Here is a 14,650-nt window from a genome sequence, read left to right on the forward strand (position 1 = left end):
CTCAAGACGATTGACTACTGAAAATTCCAAAATGGACCAAGAACAGGACTAACTACAGTAATGCGGGCAAATAGGTAAACAATATAAACACTGAGAAAACCAAGAATTACATAGAGTAGTTAAATAAACAAAACTTGAACGTCTAAAAAACTCAAACAAACACCGGGTAAACTGACCCAGGGTCATGATAAGTGCAGTTTAACTGCCTTGAAACTGTATTCTTTTCAATATCCATCAGAGGGTGACTCGTGTGATGGCTAAAAGACTTCTGGTTGTTTAGAAGTCTAATGAGTTTTCAGCCCCTTCGTTTTGAAGCCTCAGTAAAAACTTTCCTGATGACCTCATGGGCTCTTTTGCTAGTTTCAGGTCAAACTGAATGAAACATGATGTTCTTTTGGTAAATTGTTCTCATTATTAGAGTCACGGTGGACGGAAAGTCTGGGTTTTGGCAATGAGGGTGCACTGTCAGCTCAAGGTTTCACAGCAGGTTGTCACTAATGAAGAGCCGGCATCATATCAGCTACGTCCATCGTTTATATACAGTGTGAAACAGGAAGTCGCCAAATGACCTATTTAACACTGACTGAAGAGTTAGAATTTACCCAGTGACTTTTCACAAGCAGTTCAGGACAGTGAAGTTTATTTCATTCCCCAATAAACAACAATGGTGAACTGTTGTTTTGATTCTTAACCTGCACATTAGATGCACATCATTTAAACCACACTAACAAGTGACTGTGCGCTTTGTGGTAAGCACTGCAGTGAAATTTGCAAAGCAGTAAGGTCGAAGTTTCAAATACAACTCAGTTCCCTGTGTTCGTACTAAAGAGCCGTTAAAAAGAATCAAATTGTATTTAATATCCACATTTTAGAATCACGTTCATGATTTTAAGTCTCGAGCAGTTATAGGCAATGACAAGATTAAAACACAGGTTTGGTAGATAAGTCCTGGCATGCAGTTTTGAGATAAATACATATTATATGGACTGGTTTTTTTTTATAAATTAGTAAATCCAAATACTTTTTGACAGTTTAAGTAGTGACGCTGTGCTCTCTCTCTGTTCAGCCATTCGTCTTTTTTTCTTTTTCTTTTTGTTTTACTTCAGAGTGGTGCATTATTTTGAGTCTACAAAGCAGGGTGTCATTTTTTATGCATTCAGTTTTGGATTCAGATTTTCATGCTTCATCATTCTCATAACACTGAGCCTGTTTTCTGATTAGTATTTGTTGATTTTTGGATGCATTTCAGGGTGATTAGTTTTGAACTCCTATTTTTCATTTAAATCTAGTTCCCATTCTGACTTTGTTATTTCTCATATTTACTCCCTTGAGTGTTTTCCTGTCTGTCTTTTTTCCTGTTCGTCTTGTCTTTCTGTGTTTATTCTCTAATCAAAGGAGCTTGCAAAGAAAAGCGTCTGGACTTCTTTAAGTTGCTTGAAGACGTTTCACCTCTCATCCGAGAAGCTTCTTCAGTTCTAAGGTGAAATGGCACTTACAACATTGCAAAACACCTTGCTACCATCCTTGCACCTCTCGTGGGGAACACCCCACACCACATCAAGAACTCCACCGACTTCACTGACAAGGTCCAGAAACTTACCCTGGATACAGATGAAACCATGGTGTCCTTTGATGTAGTCTCCCTCTTCACTTGCATACCCACCACGGAGGCAGTGGACGACTACAAGAAGACAGCTCCTTGGAAGACAGAACCAACTTCACACCCGATCAGATCTGCACACTGTTAGACTTCTGCCTTACCACAACATACTTCAAATACAATAAAGGCTTCTACAGACAAAAACATGGCTGTGCCATGGGCTCCCCCGTGTCACCTATTGTAGCCAACCTTTACATGGAGGAAACTCAGGAGCGTTTTCTCCAAGCACGACATCCCAGTGCATTTCAGACCCAGCAACACGCTCAGACAGAAACTGGTTCACCCGAAAGACAAAACTCCAAAACACAGACTTAACAATGTGGTGTACGCTGTACAGTGCAGCGAGGAATGCCCAGACCTCTACATTGGAGAGACCAAACAGCCACTTCACAAGCGCATGGCACAACACAGAAGAGCCACCTCCACAGGACAAGACTCAGCAGTCCATCTGCATCTTAAGGATAAAGGACACTCTTTCGAGAATGCCAATGTTCACATTTTGGACAGAGAGGACAGATGGTTTGAAAGAGGAGTGAAAGAAGCCATCTATGTCCACTGTGAGCGACCATCTTTGAACAGAGGCGGGGGTTTACGACACCAACTGTCTGCCATCTATAATCCAGTTTTGAGATCCCTTCCCAGACGCCTTAACGCCCACTCACATCCTGGGCCATCTGACATCAGGAATTCGCATGATAAGGTGGGGCCAGGTTTCACAATGAACACACCCGAAACTCTGGCTGATTGGGACCCACACCCAGTTTCACACCTTGGCTCAGGCGATTAGAGGATCATCAGGGGGTCCTTTGTCCCTCTTTGGGGGGATACTCCCACTAGGTTTAAATCTGGGACTCCCCTATTTGACCTTAGAACTGAAGAAGCTTCTCGGATGAGAGGTGAAACGTCTTCAAGCAACCTAAAGAAGTCCAGACGCTTTTCTTTGCAAGCTCCTTTGACTACGATGACCTGGATGACTGAGAACCTTCACAGATTTATTCTCTAATGTTTCCTGGTCTCTGATTTGATGTTTAGTGTGGATCTTGTCTTTGTGAATAGTATTTTCCTTTCACTTCATGTTTTAGGTGTCTTTCATATCCACCACTATTTTTACTTCCACGTTTCCTGATTCTTTTTACCTGTCAATTAAATTTTATTTATGCAGCGCCAAATCACAACAACAGTTGCCTCAAGGCGCTTTATATTGTAAGGTAGACCCTACAATAATAGATACATAGAAAAACCCATCGATCAGATGCCCCCCTATAAGCAAGCAGTTTGGTGAAATGGGGAAGGGAAAACTCCCTTTTAACAGGAAGAAACCTCTGGCAGAACCAGGCCCAGGGAGGGGAGGGGCCACCTGCTGCGATCGGTTGGGGTGAGAGAAGGAAGACAGGACAAAAGACATGCTGTGAAAGAGAGCCAGAGATTAATAACAAGTAATGATTTAATGTAGAGAGGTCTATTAACAGATAGTGAGTAACGTGACCAAAGAAGAAACACTCAATGCATTATGGGAATTCCCCAGTACCCTACACCTATTGCAGCATAACTAAGGGAGGATTCAGGGTCCCCTGATCCAGCCCTAACTATATGCTTTAGTAAAGAGGAAAGTTTTAAGCCTAATGTTAAAAGTAGAGATAGTGTCTGTCTCCCGAATCCAATCTGGAATCTGGTTCCACAGAAGAGGGGCCTGAAAACTGAAGGCTCTGCCTCCCATTCTACTTTTAAATACTCTAGGAACAACAAGTAGGCCTGCAGAGCGAGAGCGAAGTGCTCTAATGGGGTGATATGGTACTACAAGGTCATTGAGATAAGATGTCCCATTCCTTTTCCATTTTCAGTTAGTTTTAGTCCTCAGTGTGTATACTCACTGAGTACTTTATTACATACACCTTTCTAACACTTTTTTCTTCAGAACTGCCTTAGTTCTTCATGGCATAGATTCAACAGATTCAACTGCTGGAAACATTCCTCTGAGATTTTACTCCATATTGACATGGTAGCATCACAGTGTTGATGCATTTGTTTGCTTCTTGTGAACTGTTGGGGCCATTAGAGTACAGTGAACTCAAAAAATTGGTACCTATGGTTATGGAAAACTTGGGCCCTCTCGCTACATTTGCCAAACCTTCTATCAGGACCCTTGGTGTAAATTTTTTTTTTTTTTTTCTGCCTGTCCCGTTTGGCTCTTTTGCCATCAGAATTGTTGTCTAAAGGCAAAGAAAGATGCCCAACGGATTTACTTTACCAAACTGACGATCCCAGCCTTGCCGTAATGGTCCATTTGATTCACCTTTTATTGTTTATTTTATTTTCACTTACTGAATACGGGACAGACTTGACTGGGGGAAAGAAGGGGAGAAAGAAAGAGGGAAAGAGAAACAGCTGAGAAGAGGGACGGGGGAGAAGGGCAAAAGACAAAAACCAACAGAACGGGCAGAGAAAAAAAAAATGCATATATCAATCACCTGGATCACCTGCTGAGAAAGAAAAAAAGAAAGCAAGCAGAAGAGAACAAGAGTAATAGAATAAACAACATCACAATGATATATGGGAATATGACAGTAAATACTAAATGTTAAACATTATTGTGCAGCACATAAGATCAACAGAACACAGTGTGCTTTGAGGTAGGAGCCAAAAAGGGTGTAGTTTGTGGGTGTGATCACCCGTGTGTACACCTGTGAGCATGGACGCGCTTGTTTTTGTTTTTTAAAAGGTTCCTTCATGTAATAATCTGCTAGAGGGTGTGGGGGGGCCACAGCCCCGTCCTCCAGGGCGTGAAGCAGGTGTGGAGGAGATCAAAACTCCAGACATCCAGAGGCCCCCAGAACACAAGAGACCAAGGAAGACCAACAGAGGGGCAGCTGCGCCACTGTCCCGGAAAGAGCTGAGGAGAGTCCCAGATGAGGGCTCACTCAGCAGCCGCGGAGCAGAAGCCAGGGGGGGTTGCAGTGACGCGCCCGTGAGCTCCGCCGGCAGCCAGCTGCGCCTGAGTGACCGAGCCCCAGGCCGAGAGGCCGGGGGCACCCCACCTCCGAAGTGGCCCGAGCGAGCCCCAGGCTCCAGGCCCCGATAAGCGGCCACCAAGGAGCAGAGGTGGAAAGAGTACTCAAAATTTGTACTCAAGTACAAGTACTGTTACACTGGTTAAATTGTACTCAATTACAAGTAAAAGTACTGGTGTTAAAAAAAATACTTGAGTAAAAGTACAAAGTACTGTTCTCAAAAACTACTCAGAGTATTAATTACTTTTTAACAGACTGTTTTATTCTGTTGTCAATAGCAGGCATTCAACTCGATTCACCAGTATAAATATTTATGTTCAAAGCACATTTTTCAGATGAACAAGGTATAGAAAGGTAACTTGTTTTGTAAATAAATGTAGATATAAAAGAAGGAATTGTTTGTTAAAACAATGACAAAAATGTTTCTGAACATGCGTAGAACCATTTAAACTTTTCCCCATACACTGAACAACAGGCAGGTAAGTGTCTTAAACTCTTAGCATTTCTTTCACACTTTACTTTCTGAACCTTTTGTTCAGTTTCAGCAAGAGCTGGTTTTCTAAATTAACAGAGGCAATCCGACTTCGTTTGGCAGTGAAGAGTAGACCAGCACAGCTAAAAAGTCGTCTCTCACACAGCAGAAGCAGGCAGAGCTGTGTTCAGTTTAAGAGAGAGGTTTTTGATGGCTGAGAAGGAGTGCAGCAGCTCCATGGTGTCTGTGGCACAAGCAAGATAACCATCAAGCTCAACTGCACTTTGCAGCCTTCTGGAGATTGGTCTGGAGAAGAATTCATCTTCATCAGATGACTCTCTTTGCTGATCCTCACTCTCATGCTCTGTCGTTTCAAGATGTTGTTTGATGTATGTCAAGGCTGTAATTGCAAGTAGATAACACAATTTTGTTATTTAAATTTCAGTGATTATTCCTGAACACAAATTTAAAATCGGCAAATTCTCAAAAAGGATTGTTTAGTATTCAGGACAGACCATCAATAACTTACAATGTATTAGGTGAAATACTCACTTAAGCATGTGTTCAAATGTAAAAATACACAAAAATGGGATCACATGAATCCTTACCAGCCTCTATTACATCTGCTCTGTCAGTCCAGGAAGTCTTGAACTTGGGTAAGAGGACTGCAGCTGCAGCCAACTCTGGATCCTCCATCATCGCTCCAAAATGCTTTTGAAGGCCATTTTGCAGGACTCTGATGAGTGGCACGCATGTCTTGCTTCATGTCTCCAGCCTGCTAAGTTTGGACAGTAGTTGTTGGATTACTGGCAGGAGCCATCCCATAAAGGAAGTGGACTCAGACTGAAGGATGTTTGAAGCTTTCACCAGTGGCTTCATGGTGGTACAGTACTCCCTTAGGAATGCAACTTCTGCAGGACTCAACCTGTAAGACACAACAACAAAACCCACCATGACTATAATAGGGATCTTCTGATTTAATATTAAGAGTCTGCTCACGTTTTTAACCATACATTAAGGAAAATTCACAAAATTTGCAACCATATTGGTAGGTGTCCAATTTTACTCACATTTTCACCTTGAACTCCTCACAAATGCTCCTGGTGGCATCTTCCCCCTTCTCATCAATGGCAAGGTAGGTTGAATTCCATCGTGTTGCATTGGGACGAATGATCTGTAGCTCACACTTGTCCTCTACCACTTCATTAGCCAAATGAGATCAGCCAGTTTTGTTCCAAATGGCCTGGCATTTTGCAAAGGTTGCACGGGAGAGCCTCTTGTAGGTGTCATTCATGCTCTCTGCTAGGGCAGCATCAGATGTTGCTACAAGGTTTAGCAGGTGACATGCACATCGCTGATGAGGCGGAAGTTGATACTCCAAACCAGAGTCTTCATCAAGAATTGCACTTGCCTCATGGTAGTCAATATGGTCAGTCAGGTCAAGAGTTTCTGGGTCTGCTTCATCTTCAGCTTCATCTGCATCATTTTGTGCCCCAAACATGTGGAAGGCCTTGACAAAGTTGGATCCACTATCAGTTGTGGTTCTTACAACTTTGCCTCTAATCTTGTATTGGCAATGGATATCATCAAGCGCACCAGCAAGCATGTCAAATGTGTGAGACCCTCTCAATCTTTTGCATGCTAGTGCTGCAGATCTTCTTTCCAGGGACTCTTCCTCTATCCAATGGCATGTGACTCCAAGGTAACTTTTCTGATGAGCTGACCAACAATCAGTAGTGGTAGCAACAAATTTGACTTTATCCAATGCTGCAACCAAAGTCATCTTCATGTGATCAGCAGCTTCACAGATTCTGGCACGGACAGTGGGTCTGGAGATGACTTTGGCTTGAGGTTGTAATGTGGTAACCAATTCTTTGAAAGATGGCTGTTCTACCACTGCAAATGGCTGTAGACCCTCACATATGAAATTGGTGACAAGCTTGTCAACAGTTGCTTGTGGAACATGTTTGTTTGCAGCTCTCAACATCAGGTCTGGTAACTTGGCTTGCGTATTTGCTGAGCGCTTGTTTGGTGTGGCTGTGGTCTTTCGCTGTCGAGATGTTGATGCCACAGTGATATTGTACTGCTCAATCTTCGATGGATGTTTCCTCTGTAGAGATAAATATTATCATACGTCAGGTTCATACATTACTTCATAACATCACTGTGATTAACACTAAAGGAAAACACATTTTTAAAACATTATTCAACTAGACTTGAGCTAATCTTTGATTGTTGAGCATAGTATAAAAGAGTGGTGAATTGGTCAAATTTTGCAGATATATTGCTGTATTTATTTACAAGTGTAAACCAATTTTGAACGATCATTGCAAAAAACATGAATTTCTGTATACATTCTAAGTTCTGTAATATGTATACTATCTGTAAAAAGAGTATCGACCAATGTATCAGTATCTAAATTTTTAACTCCTTTTTATCAGTATCACCCTAAAGTTTTCAGTATTAGTCAGGTCCTAAAAATACTAAGAGAGCAAAATATGTGTATATAGCAAATCTAAGAAAAGGGATCACATACACAAAAATGCTGCCCATACAGCTAACAAATAAAAACAATCCACATTATGTTCTTTAAAAAAATATATCATATTGGGAAACATATAACCCTACTGATTAAGAGCCACGTCACTATGATAGACCTATATCAGGCCAATGATACTGATCAACTGATCCATCAATCGGGCTCTGGTACATGTCAGCTGAGAGCTGGAAGATTAATTTGAGATGCAGCTCAGCATTGTGTTCAAGTTTTGTTTTTTATATATATATATATATATATATATATGCCAGCTGATTGTAGGCCTGTGAGTTTTAAATGACTACAAGTTTAATTTATTGTAATGACGGTGGTTATCCAAATAATAAGCTAAAACATTCCTACGAATTGTAGCTCAATTATGCATGCACACACAAGCACATTAGCTAGCTCCGTCTTATTTTAATATCAGGCTAACCAATGGCGGTGACAATATCTTAGCCAAACTAGTAACCTTAAAACACATGAAAAATAAGAAAGCAATATCATACACGTATAGTTGTAAAACCTCTTACCTCAATGTGTTTTTTTAGATTAGATGCTGAAGTCTTGTAAGCTGAAATGACTGTAGAGGTCAAACAAAGTTTGCACTGCATCTGGACGCTGTCTCCTTTTCTCCCTCTGTACACGAAAAATTCCTCCAGGTATGGCCACGGGCACGCGTCCTCCGTCTTTTCTACGTCGTTTTCATGGTTGACAGTGTTATCCTCTGTCTCCATTTTGGCTTCTTTGTCTCCAAATCTTCCGTCTATAAAGTAGTTTATACTTCACCATTTAGCACCTCCAGACACCTGTGCCTGCTGCTGCAGCGGAGTTTATTCTTTGCTTACGTCTTAAATTGGCGCGGTCAATCGAGACCGCGCCAATTTAAGACGTAAGCGTTATTGGCTGCAAAAATGCAGACGAAAGGTTTGAATATTAATTCAAATTGTGGGCGTACTCAGTAGTGACTTTTGATTTTATAAGTAGCGAAGTAGATTACATGGTGTAAGTTGTACTCAAGTATGAGTAAAATTACAAACTTGAAAAATTACTCGTAAAAGTACAAGTACCCAAAAAATGTACTTAATTACAGTAACGTGAGTATTTGTAATTCGTTACTTCCACCCCTGCCAAGGAGTGAGCCGGTGTGTACCTGGACGCCCATCCCCTTGGTGTAAATTTTGACTCAGCTCTGACTTTGGACACTCATGCTAACTTACTGGTTCACTCCTGTTTTTATCATTTAAAAAATATTGCTAAGCTGAGTCCCATTGTATCACGCTCAGAACTAGAAATGGTCATCCATGCATTTGTCTCATCTCGTTTGGATTATTGTAATTCTTTGTTCACGTGTTGTGTGAAGGCTCTGTGGATCGTCCGCAAGTTGTTCAGAACGCTGCCGCAAAGCTTCTGACCAAGTCTTCTAAATACTCTCACGTTACACCTCTTACTTTATGTTCAAGAAATCATTTTAAGATGATTAGAGTTTTGTGAAATGCTGGAAGCATGCATGTTGTATATGCCAAAGTCTGTTCTTAGCTGACAAGAGTGGGACCTGGTGTGGTCTCTGCTACTATAGTCCATCTACATTAAGGTTTGACATTGTACTTTCAGAGATATTCTTCTGCATATCTTTGTTGCAACGAGGGGTTATTTGAATTACTGCAGCCTTCCAACCAACTTGAAGCAGTCTATTTACTCCCTTCTGACTTCAGTCATCAACAACGTATTTTTACCCAGAGATCTGCTGCTCACTAGAAATTTTCTCTTCTTCAGACCACCTTCTGTAAACCCCAGAGATGGCTGTGTAGGAAAATCCCAGTTGGTCAGCAGCTTCTGAAAAACTAACACCAACAACCATCCCATGTTCAAAGACACTTAAATCATCTTTCTGCTCAATTTTGATGTTCAATTTGGATAATAAACCTAAGATGTTTGTGCAATGTGATTGGCTGATTTGATATTTCCATTGATAAGTAGTTGAACAAGTGTACCTAATTAAGTCTTGATATACACAGCACTGGCTCTAGCTGTTATCAGTAAACAAATGTTGGTCCAAACACACATTTGGCTTTAGCGCTAATTAGTCTTAGTTTTGCATTTAAATGCTACAAACACTGGCATTATGCAGTCATACATCTATGTATAATTTATAGTACACATAGTGTATTATTATTTCTTATAGCTTGAGACTTAACTTCAGTCTACTGTAAAGTGTTTTAATCAGTGTAACTACGTCCTTTTTAATTACATAATTGCTTGTTCTTGTTGTGAAAATTTGAGCCTAAAGAAATTATCTTTACAGCTGTTTTCTTCTCTTGGTCACTCCCTGGGTGATTAAAATTGCTCTCAAATGACATATTTCACAAAAGAAACACACACAACACCAGTTGTTATATTAATATATGTTTTATTCTTCTCTATTTTTTATTATCATTATGTTTTATTTTCATATTTGCAAATCTTACAGGTCCTTTGTGCATGGACCTTTCATCACGGCACACACATTGGCACAACAAGATTGGTCAGAAATAGATAAATTCTAATCACACTTTAATAGCACACAATTTCATGACTTTTGCAAGGACTCGGGAAAGACATACTATAACAATAACAAATTTGATCTTTTTTTTCTGTACTGAAATCATAATTTTAAAAGTAGGATGTGCCAAAAGAAAACATAATAGTAACATGGACATTCTTAAATTCTCAAATGAACAAAGCATAAATAAACAAAAAGGAAAATTAAAAACATGAGATCTAACCATAAGATGTACAGCAGTTGAATAGAGCTCTGATGAATGTGATGAGTTTTGCCATAAAAGTGCCTCTAAAGCACAACACTTCCCCTAACATGAAATAAAATAATCTCTGTCTTTAAATAAGAAACTGCTGACAATATAAAAATACATGGCATTGTACTGTAGTTCATTAAATAAACCAACAATTCATATATAAAATATTATATTGACGTGTATAAAAATATGCCTTACAACTTTTTGAAAAGGGTAACAGCCGTAAGCTTTTTGTCTGCCACTTCAGAACACACAGTCGACCACAAAAATCCAACATATGTACAAACAATCAACCAATAAGCAGTCAGAACGCTATTTTGACAAAGAAAGTGAACAGAAGCTTCCAGGATCATATTAGTATGACTTTTTTTTTCTCTCTGACTTGACATATATATATAAGATACTGTGAGATTCAAGCAGTACTTGATGGAAATACTCAAAAAAAATAAATTAATAGAAAAGAAATATTCTGTCAATTATAAGTATGTTGATGTCAGTGTATCTTTGGAGAGAGGGAGAGAGGACGGTGAGGGAGACACTTTTTTTTCGAACGTTTGTGTCACATCACCTGCGTAACAGTATTTCAGCCCACTGAGATCAGAACAAACACAGGCAGTGTCAGCTATCCTAAAGTGAAAAGGGAAAATAAAAATCTACCAGAAAGCCAGGACAAGAGCCAGGGAATATAGAGATCATTCGGAGAGATACAGCTTGGATCACTGAGGCAGTTCACGGAGCAATAATGTGAGCATGCAGCGCGCCACCACACGACGCAGAGGACATTGCTGCAACTGTTGAACATTCAGGCAGATGTTACTGTTGCTACTGCTGGACTGTGAGAGTGTGTTTGTCTTGCTTATAGAGAGGACATTAACTGGTGTGTATTTTCCATAGGAAGTGGTTTATCCCTGCTCCCTCCTGTCCAGGCAGTGTCTAGCACAAGCTAAAGCCACCCCCTCTCCCCGTGCTCCTGCTCCTCCACCTCCTCCTCGCCCTCCTCCTTCTCCACCTCCTCCAGGCTGAGAGCAACCAGGCGGACTTGTCCCTCACTCGCCATCGCATGGTATGGTACCATCTTCGCTGGCACGTGAAGGCACGGGCGTGCCGAGCTCGTCTACGCACCAGCAGTGGCCACGCTGCATGCCCTTGGAGGAGCGGCACTGTGTGAAATTAAAGGAAAGAGAGGGAGATTTTTATAGGGAAAGAGCGCCGAGATAGAGGGTAGGAAAGGTGGTGAGGGAGGCAGAGAGAGAAAATGATATGTCATCATAGCGCAGTAGTGATTCTCTGAGCCCACAGCTGAGAGGCTCAGAGAGAGGTGTCAGTTATTCTCAGCCCCTGTGGTCACACACTAATCTGTGGATGCACTGAACAGAAAGCTGCAGTGGAGTGCAGCTCTGACACATGTACAGTAACACCAAGTCAGTGCAGCAACGAGACATTTTCCCATCACATAAGCTCAACAAAGTTCCACTGTCATGCCTCACGATAGCTCTACTGATAATGCTCTACCTGCTTTTTCCTGTAGAAGCCACGAGTGTCACAGTTGGGTATATAGATGTCGCGGTCAGACTGGAAGATTGTCAGCTCAAGACCCCTCAGGACGCTATTGAGCAGCTTGCGACAGGGTGCCTGAAAACAGCAACGCAGAGTGTGACTTCAAACACCGCCAGAGGCAAACAGAGAGAACCTGCCTTAATATGAAGAGTGGCAGTGGCAAGCTGCTATCCCCCTCAGGTGATTGTGTTGGCAGAAATCCTCTTTGCAGAACACATGTCGATGTGAATCACTAAGGATTAGCTACGGTGATGCAGCATTCCAGCCAGAAGCAGAGAAAATGCACATTTCTATATATATAGATCAGATGTCACATATTGTATATCATTATATAACCATATTGTTATACAATGCTTTTGATTTTCAGGTCACTGAATGGTTTGAAGTGACTCTGCGTTTTTGTGTCACTTTGAGAAATTGAACTGTGCAATAGCCACCTAAATATGACCATTTAGGTGGCTATCGCATTCTACTTATAGCATCCATACTGGCTCAGACACTGCACAGCAAACCAGCTCACTAACTGAGAAATCTGTAGCGGCAGCGGCCGGCTCGAAACTTTCCTGATTCACATCATGCTCAATTAGTTCTGCCGCATAGCAGCACACACATCATGCACCATAATGCATGGCTTCAGAGCAGTGTGTGCGTGTGTGTGTGTGTGTACATGCCACTGCAACACCCCAAACGACAGAGGATCTATGGGAAGAACTGTGTAGATGCAGCTCAACATACAGCCATAACAGGGTTAGAAATGTCAGATTTTTAATGATTTAGGTGAAGATGGAGTAGCTTATCTCACAATAAGAGGATGAACTTACTTTTTCAATGTCACCACTGTGTGAAGGATGTGGACCTGAGAGGAAATGACACGCCGACATGAGAACATTGAAGCATGATACCGGTAAAACAGCACCCATTGTCAGATCATACACTATATACTTAAAATAATGCACTCACACTTTGTGATATAGCTTTGCTTCTTTTAGCGTAGTACATTAATGAACCTTCAGTAAGAGGACATGCATGTGTGCTGGCCATTTAATGAGAGACCTAATTTCTGTCAGTACGGCTCCTTTTCAGATAGTTAATCGCAGTATCTCAGTTTGAACAGTAGATGGAGATCACTGCAATAAAAAGCAGCTTGATCAGAATGTAGGTGACACTGTTACAGTTTTCACATTCATTCTAAATTCTCTACAGAGAAGCCGGCTTGTTGGACAGATCATTGTCATGCACCCTGTCACTGAAATGGATGGTAACAATAACACTTCATGGGTGCATATCTTCACTTACAGATCCCCCAAAATTGAAGAAAGCTCACACAAGGTGTAGTTTTCTCTTTGTTAATGTGATTGTGGTGATTTTCCACCATAAAAGGAACTGACATTTTCATCAACAGCGAAGCCAGAGGTGCTGCGGAACAGATGCCAGAGGTCTGCAAATTCATTAGTGGTGCACAAAATGCAACCAGGCTTAAATGCCACATACTAATTGTCCCTTCTTGTGCTGGTAAGTGACACAGCATCACATGCAATTTATAGCAATACTGGGGGAGGCACACTGTATATACACTAATGTGTGGCTGTCGCCATATATCCCCTTCAAATCAAGCCTATATGCAGTTGCCGTGCAAGCCCCTGTTTGCATCTGTAGGTGCGTGCCTATGTGATTTCATGCACGTGTGTGTGTAAATACAGTATCTTACCTGTGGGGTGGGGCCTCTCGGTGGGACTAGTCTTGCTGTACTTGGCGCAAATGCCCCTTCCCTGCAACAGAGCCTGGAGGGGGCTGTGCTCCCTTGGTGGGGGAACACAACGGAGCCCCTTGGCACAGGTCAGGGTGTACACACCACAGGGCTCTCCTTGGGCCAGCACTGACGTGCTGCCAGCAGCATTATGGTCCCTGGGGGGCCGACCTGCCCCCAGTGGATCCTTGCAGGAAGGGCAGACCTTGAAGGGACCCAAGCGGTTCGCCCCGGTCCATGATCCGCAGTGAGCAATGAGCAACAATACAACGGTTGTTAAGTTAGAAAGGATAGGCATTTTCTGTCCAGGTCTCAGGTTCTCCACACTGTCACTCTCTGTCAGTTAAATGTAGCTGATGCTATTTCTGGATGTATATTTCTCTCTCACTCTTACTCTCTTTCCCTTTCTCTCCTCTTTCCTCAGTCTTCCTCCCGCTTCTATACAGTAGCTCTCCTTGGTGCTTTGCCGGTCGAGAGTCCCCTGCAGTGCCAGATGAGACAAATGGAGATCGTGAGAGACACGGCAAAGCACCAGCTTTTAAAGATCTGAAAGGCGGTGATAGAGAGAGAGAGTGAGAGAGAGAGAGCACAGTTATGACACCTTCAGGGGCTGGGACTCAGAGAGAGAGAGGGAGAAAGAGAGAGAGAGAGGGAGGTGGCAGGGAGGGAGACAGAGCAAGTGGGGGGTGGATTATGTTCTTTCAGAAATTATCAAAATCTCCCCACCCTTTCCTGGTATATACGAACACATTCATCTAGTCCTTCTTCTTCCACTTATGTTCAACATCACCCATGCATAAACAGTAGAAGTCACGTTCAGCCATTTGCACTTTTTCCAATGTCAGAGACCTTTCTGGAAGAACATTTGCCATGGT

At 41.9% G+C, this 14,650-nt stretch overlaps 1 protein-coding gene and 1 long non-coding RNA gene across 2 annotated transcripts; both read right to left on the bottom strand.

Annotated features, from left to right (window-relative positions):
* Positions 1–4,951: 4,951 nt before the first annotated feature.
* LOC146645773 (uncharacterized) lies at positions 4,952–6,458 on the bottom strand. The gene is made up of 3 exons (XR_014909160.1): positions 6,211–6,458; positions 5,749–6,065; positions 4,952–5,540 (listed from the first exon to the last, which is right to left on the bottom strand). It is a non-coding gene; the product is annotated as an uncharacterized LOC146645773 (long non-coding RNA).
* A 3,644-nt stretch (positions 6,459–10,102) lies between these two features.
* Positions 10,103–14,325, bottom strand: igfbp6b (insulin-like growth factor binding protein 6b). Its single transcript, XM_085393534.1, has 4 exons — positions 13,737–14,325; positions 12,850–12,884; positions 11,984–12,103; positions 10,103–11,631 (listed from the first exon to the last, which is right to left on the bottom strand). The coding sequence occupies exons 1-4, from the start codon at positions 14,071–14,073 to the stop codon at positions 11,518–11,520; spliced, it is 606 nt and encodes a 201-aa protein (XP_085249660.1). The 5' UTR covers positions 14,074–14,325; the 3' UTR covers positions 10,103–11,517.
* Between the last annotated feature and the right edge of the window lie 325 nt (positions 14,326–14,650).

The sequence above is a fragment of the Rhamphochromis longiceps genome, linkage group LG20, assembly GCF_057381845.1.
Source record: "Rhamphochromis longiceps isolate RC_006_pf linkage group LG20, R_longiceps_female_GT1.1, whole genome shotgun sequence".
Taxonomy (NCBI): Eukaryota; Metazoa; Chordata; class Actinopteri; order Cichliformes; family Cichlidae; genus Rhamphochromis; species Rhamphochromis longiceps.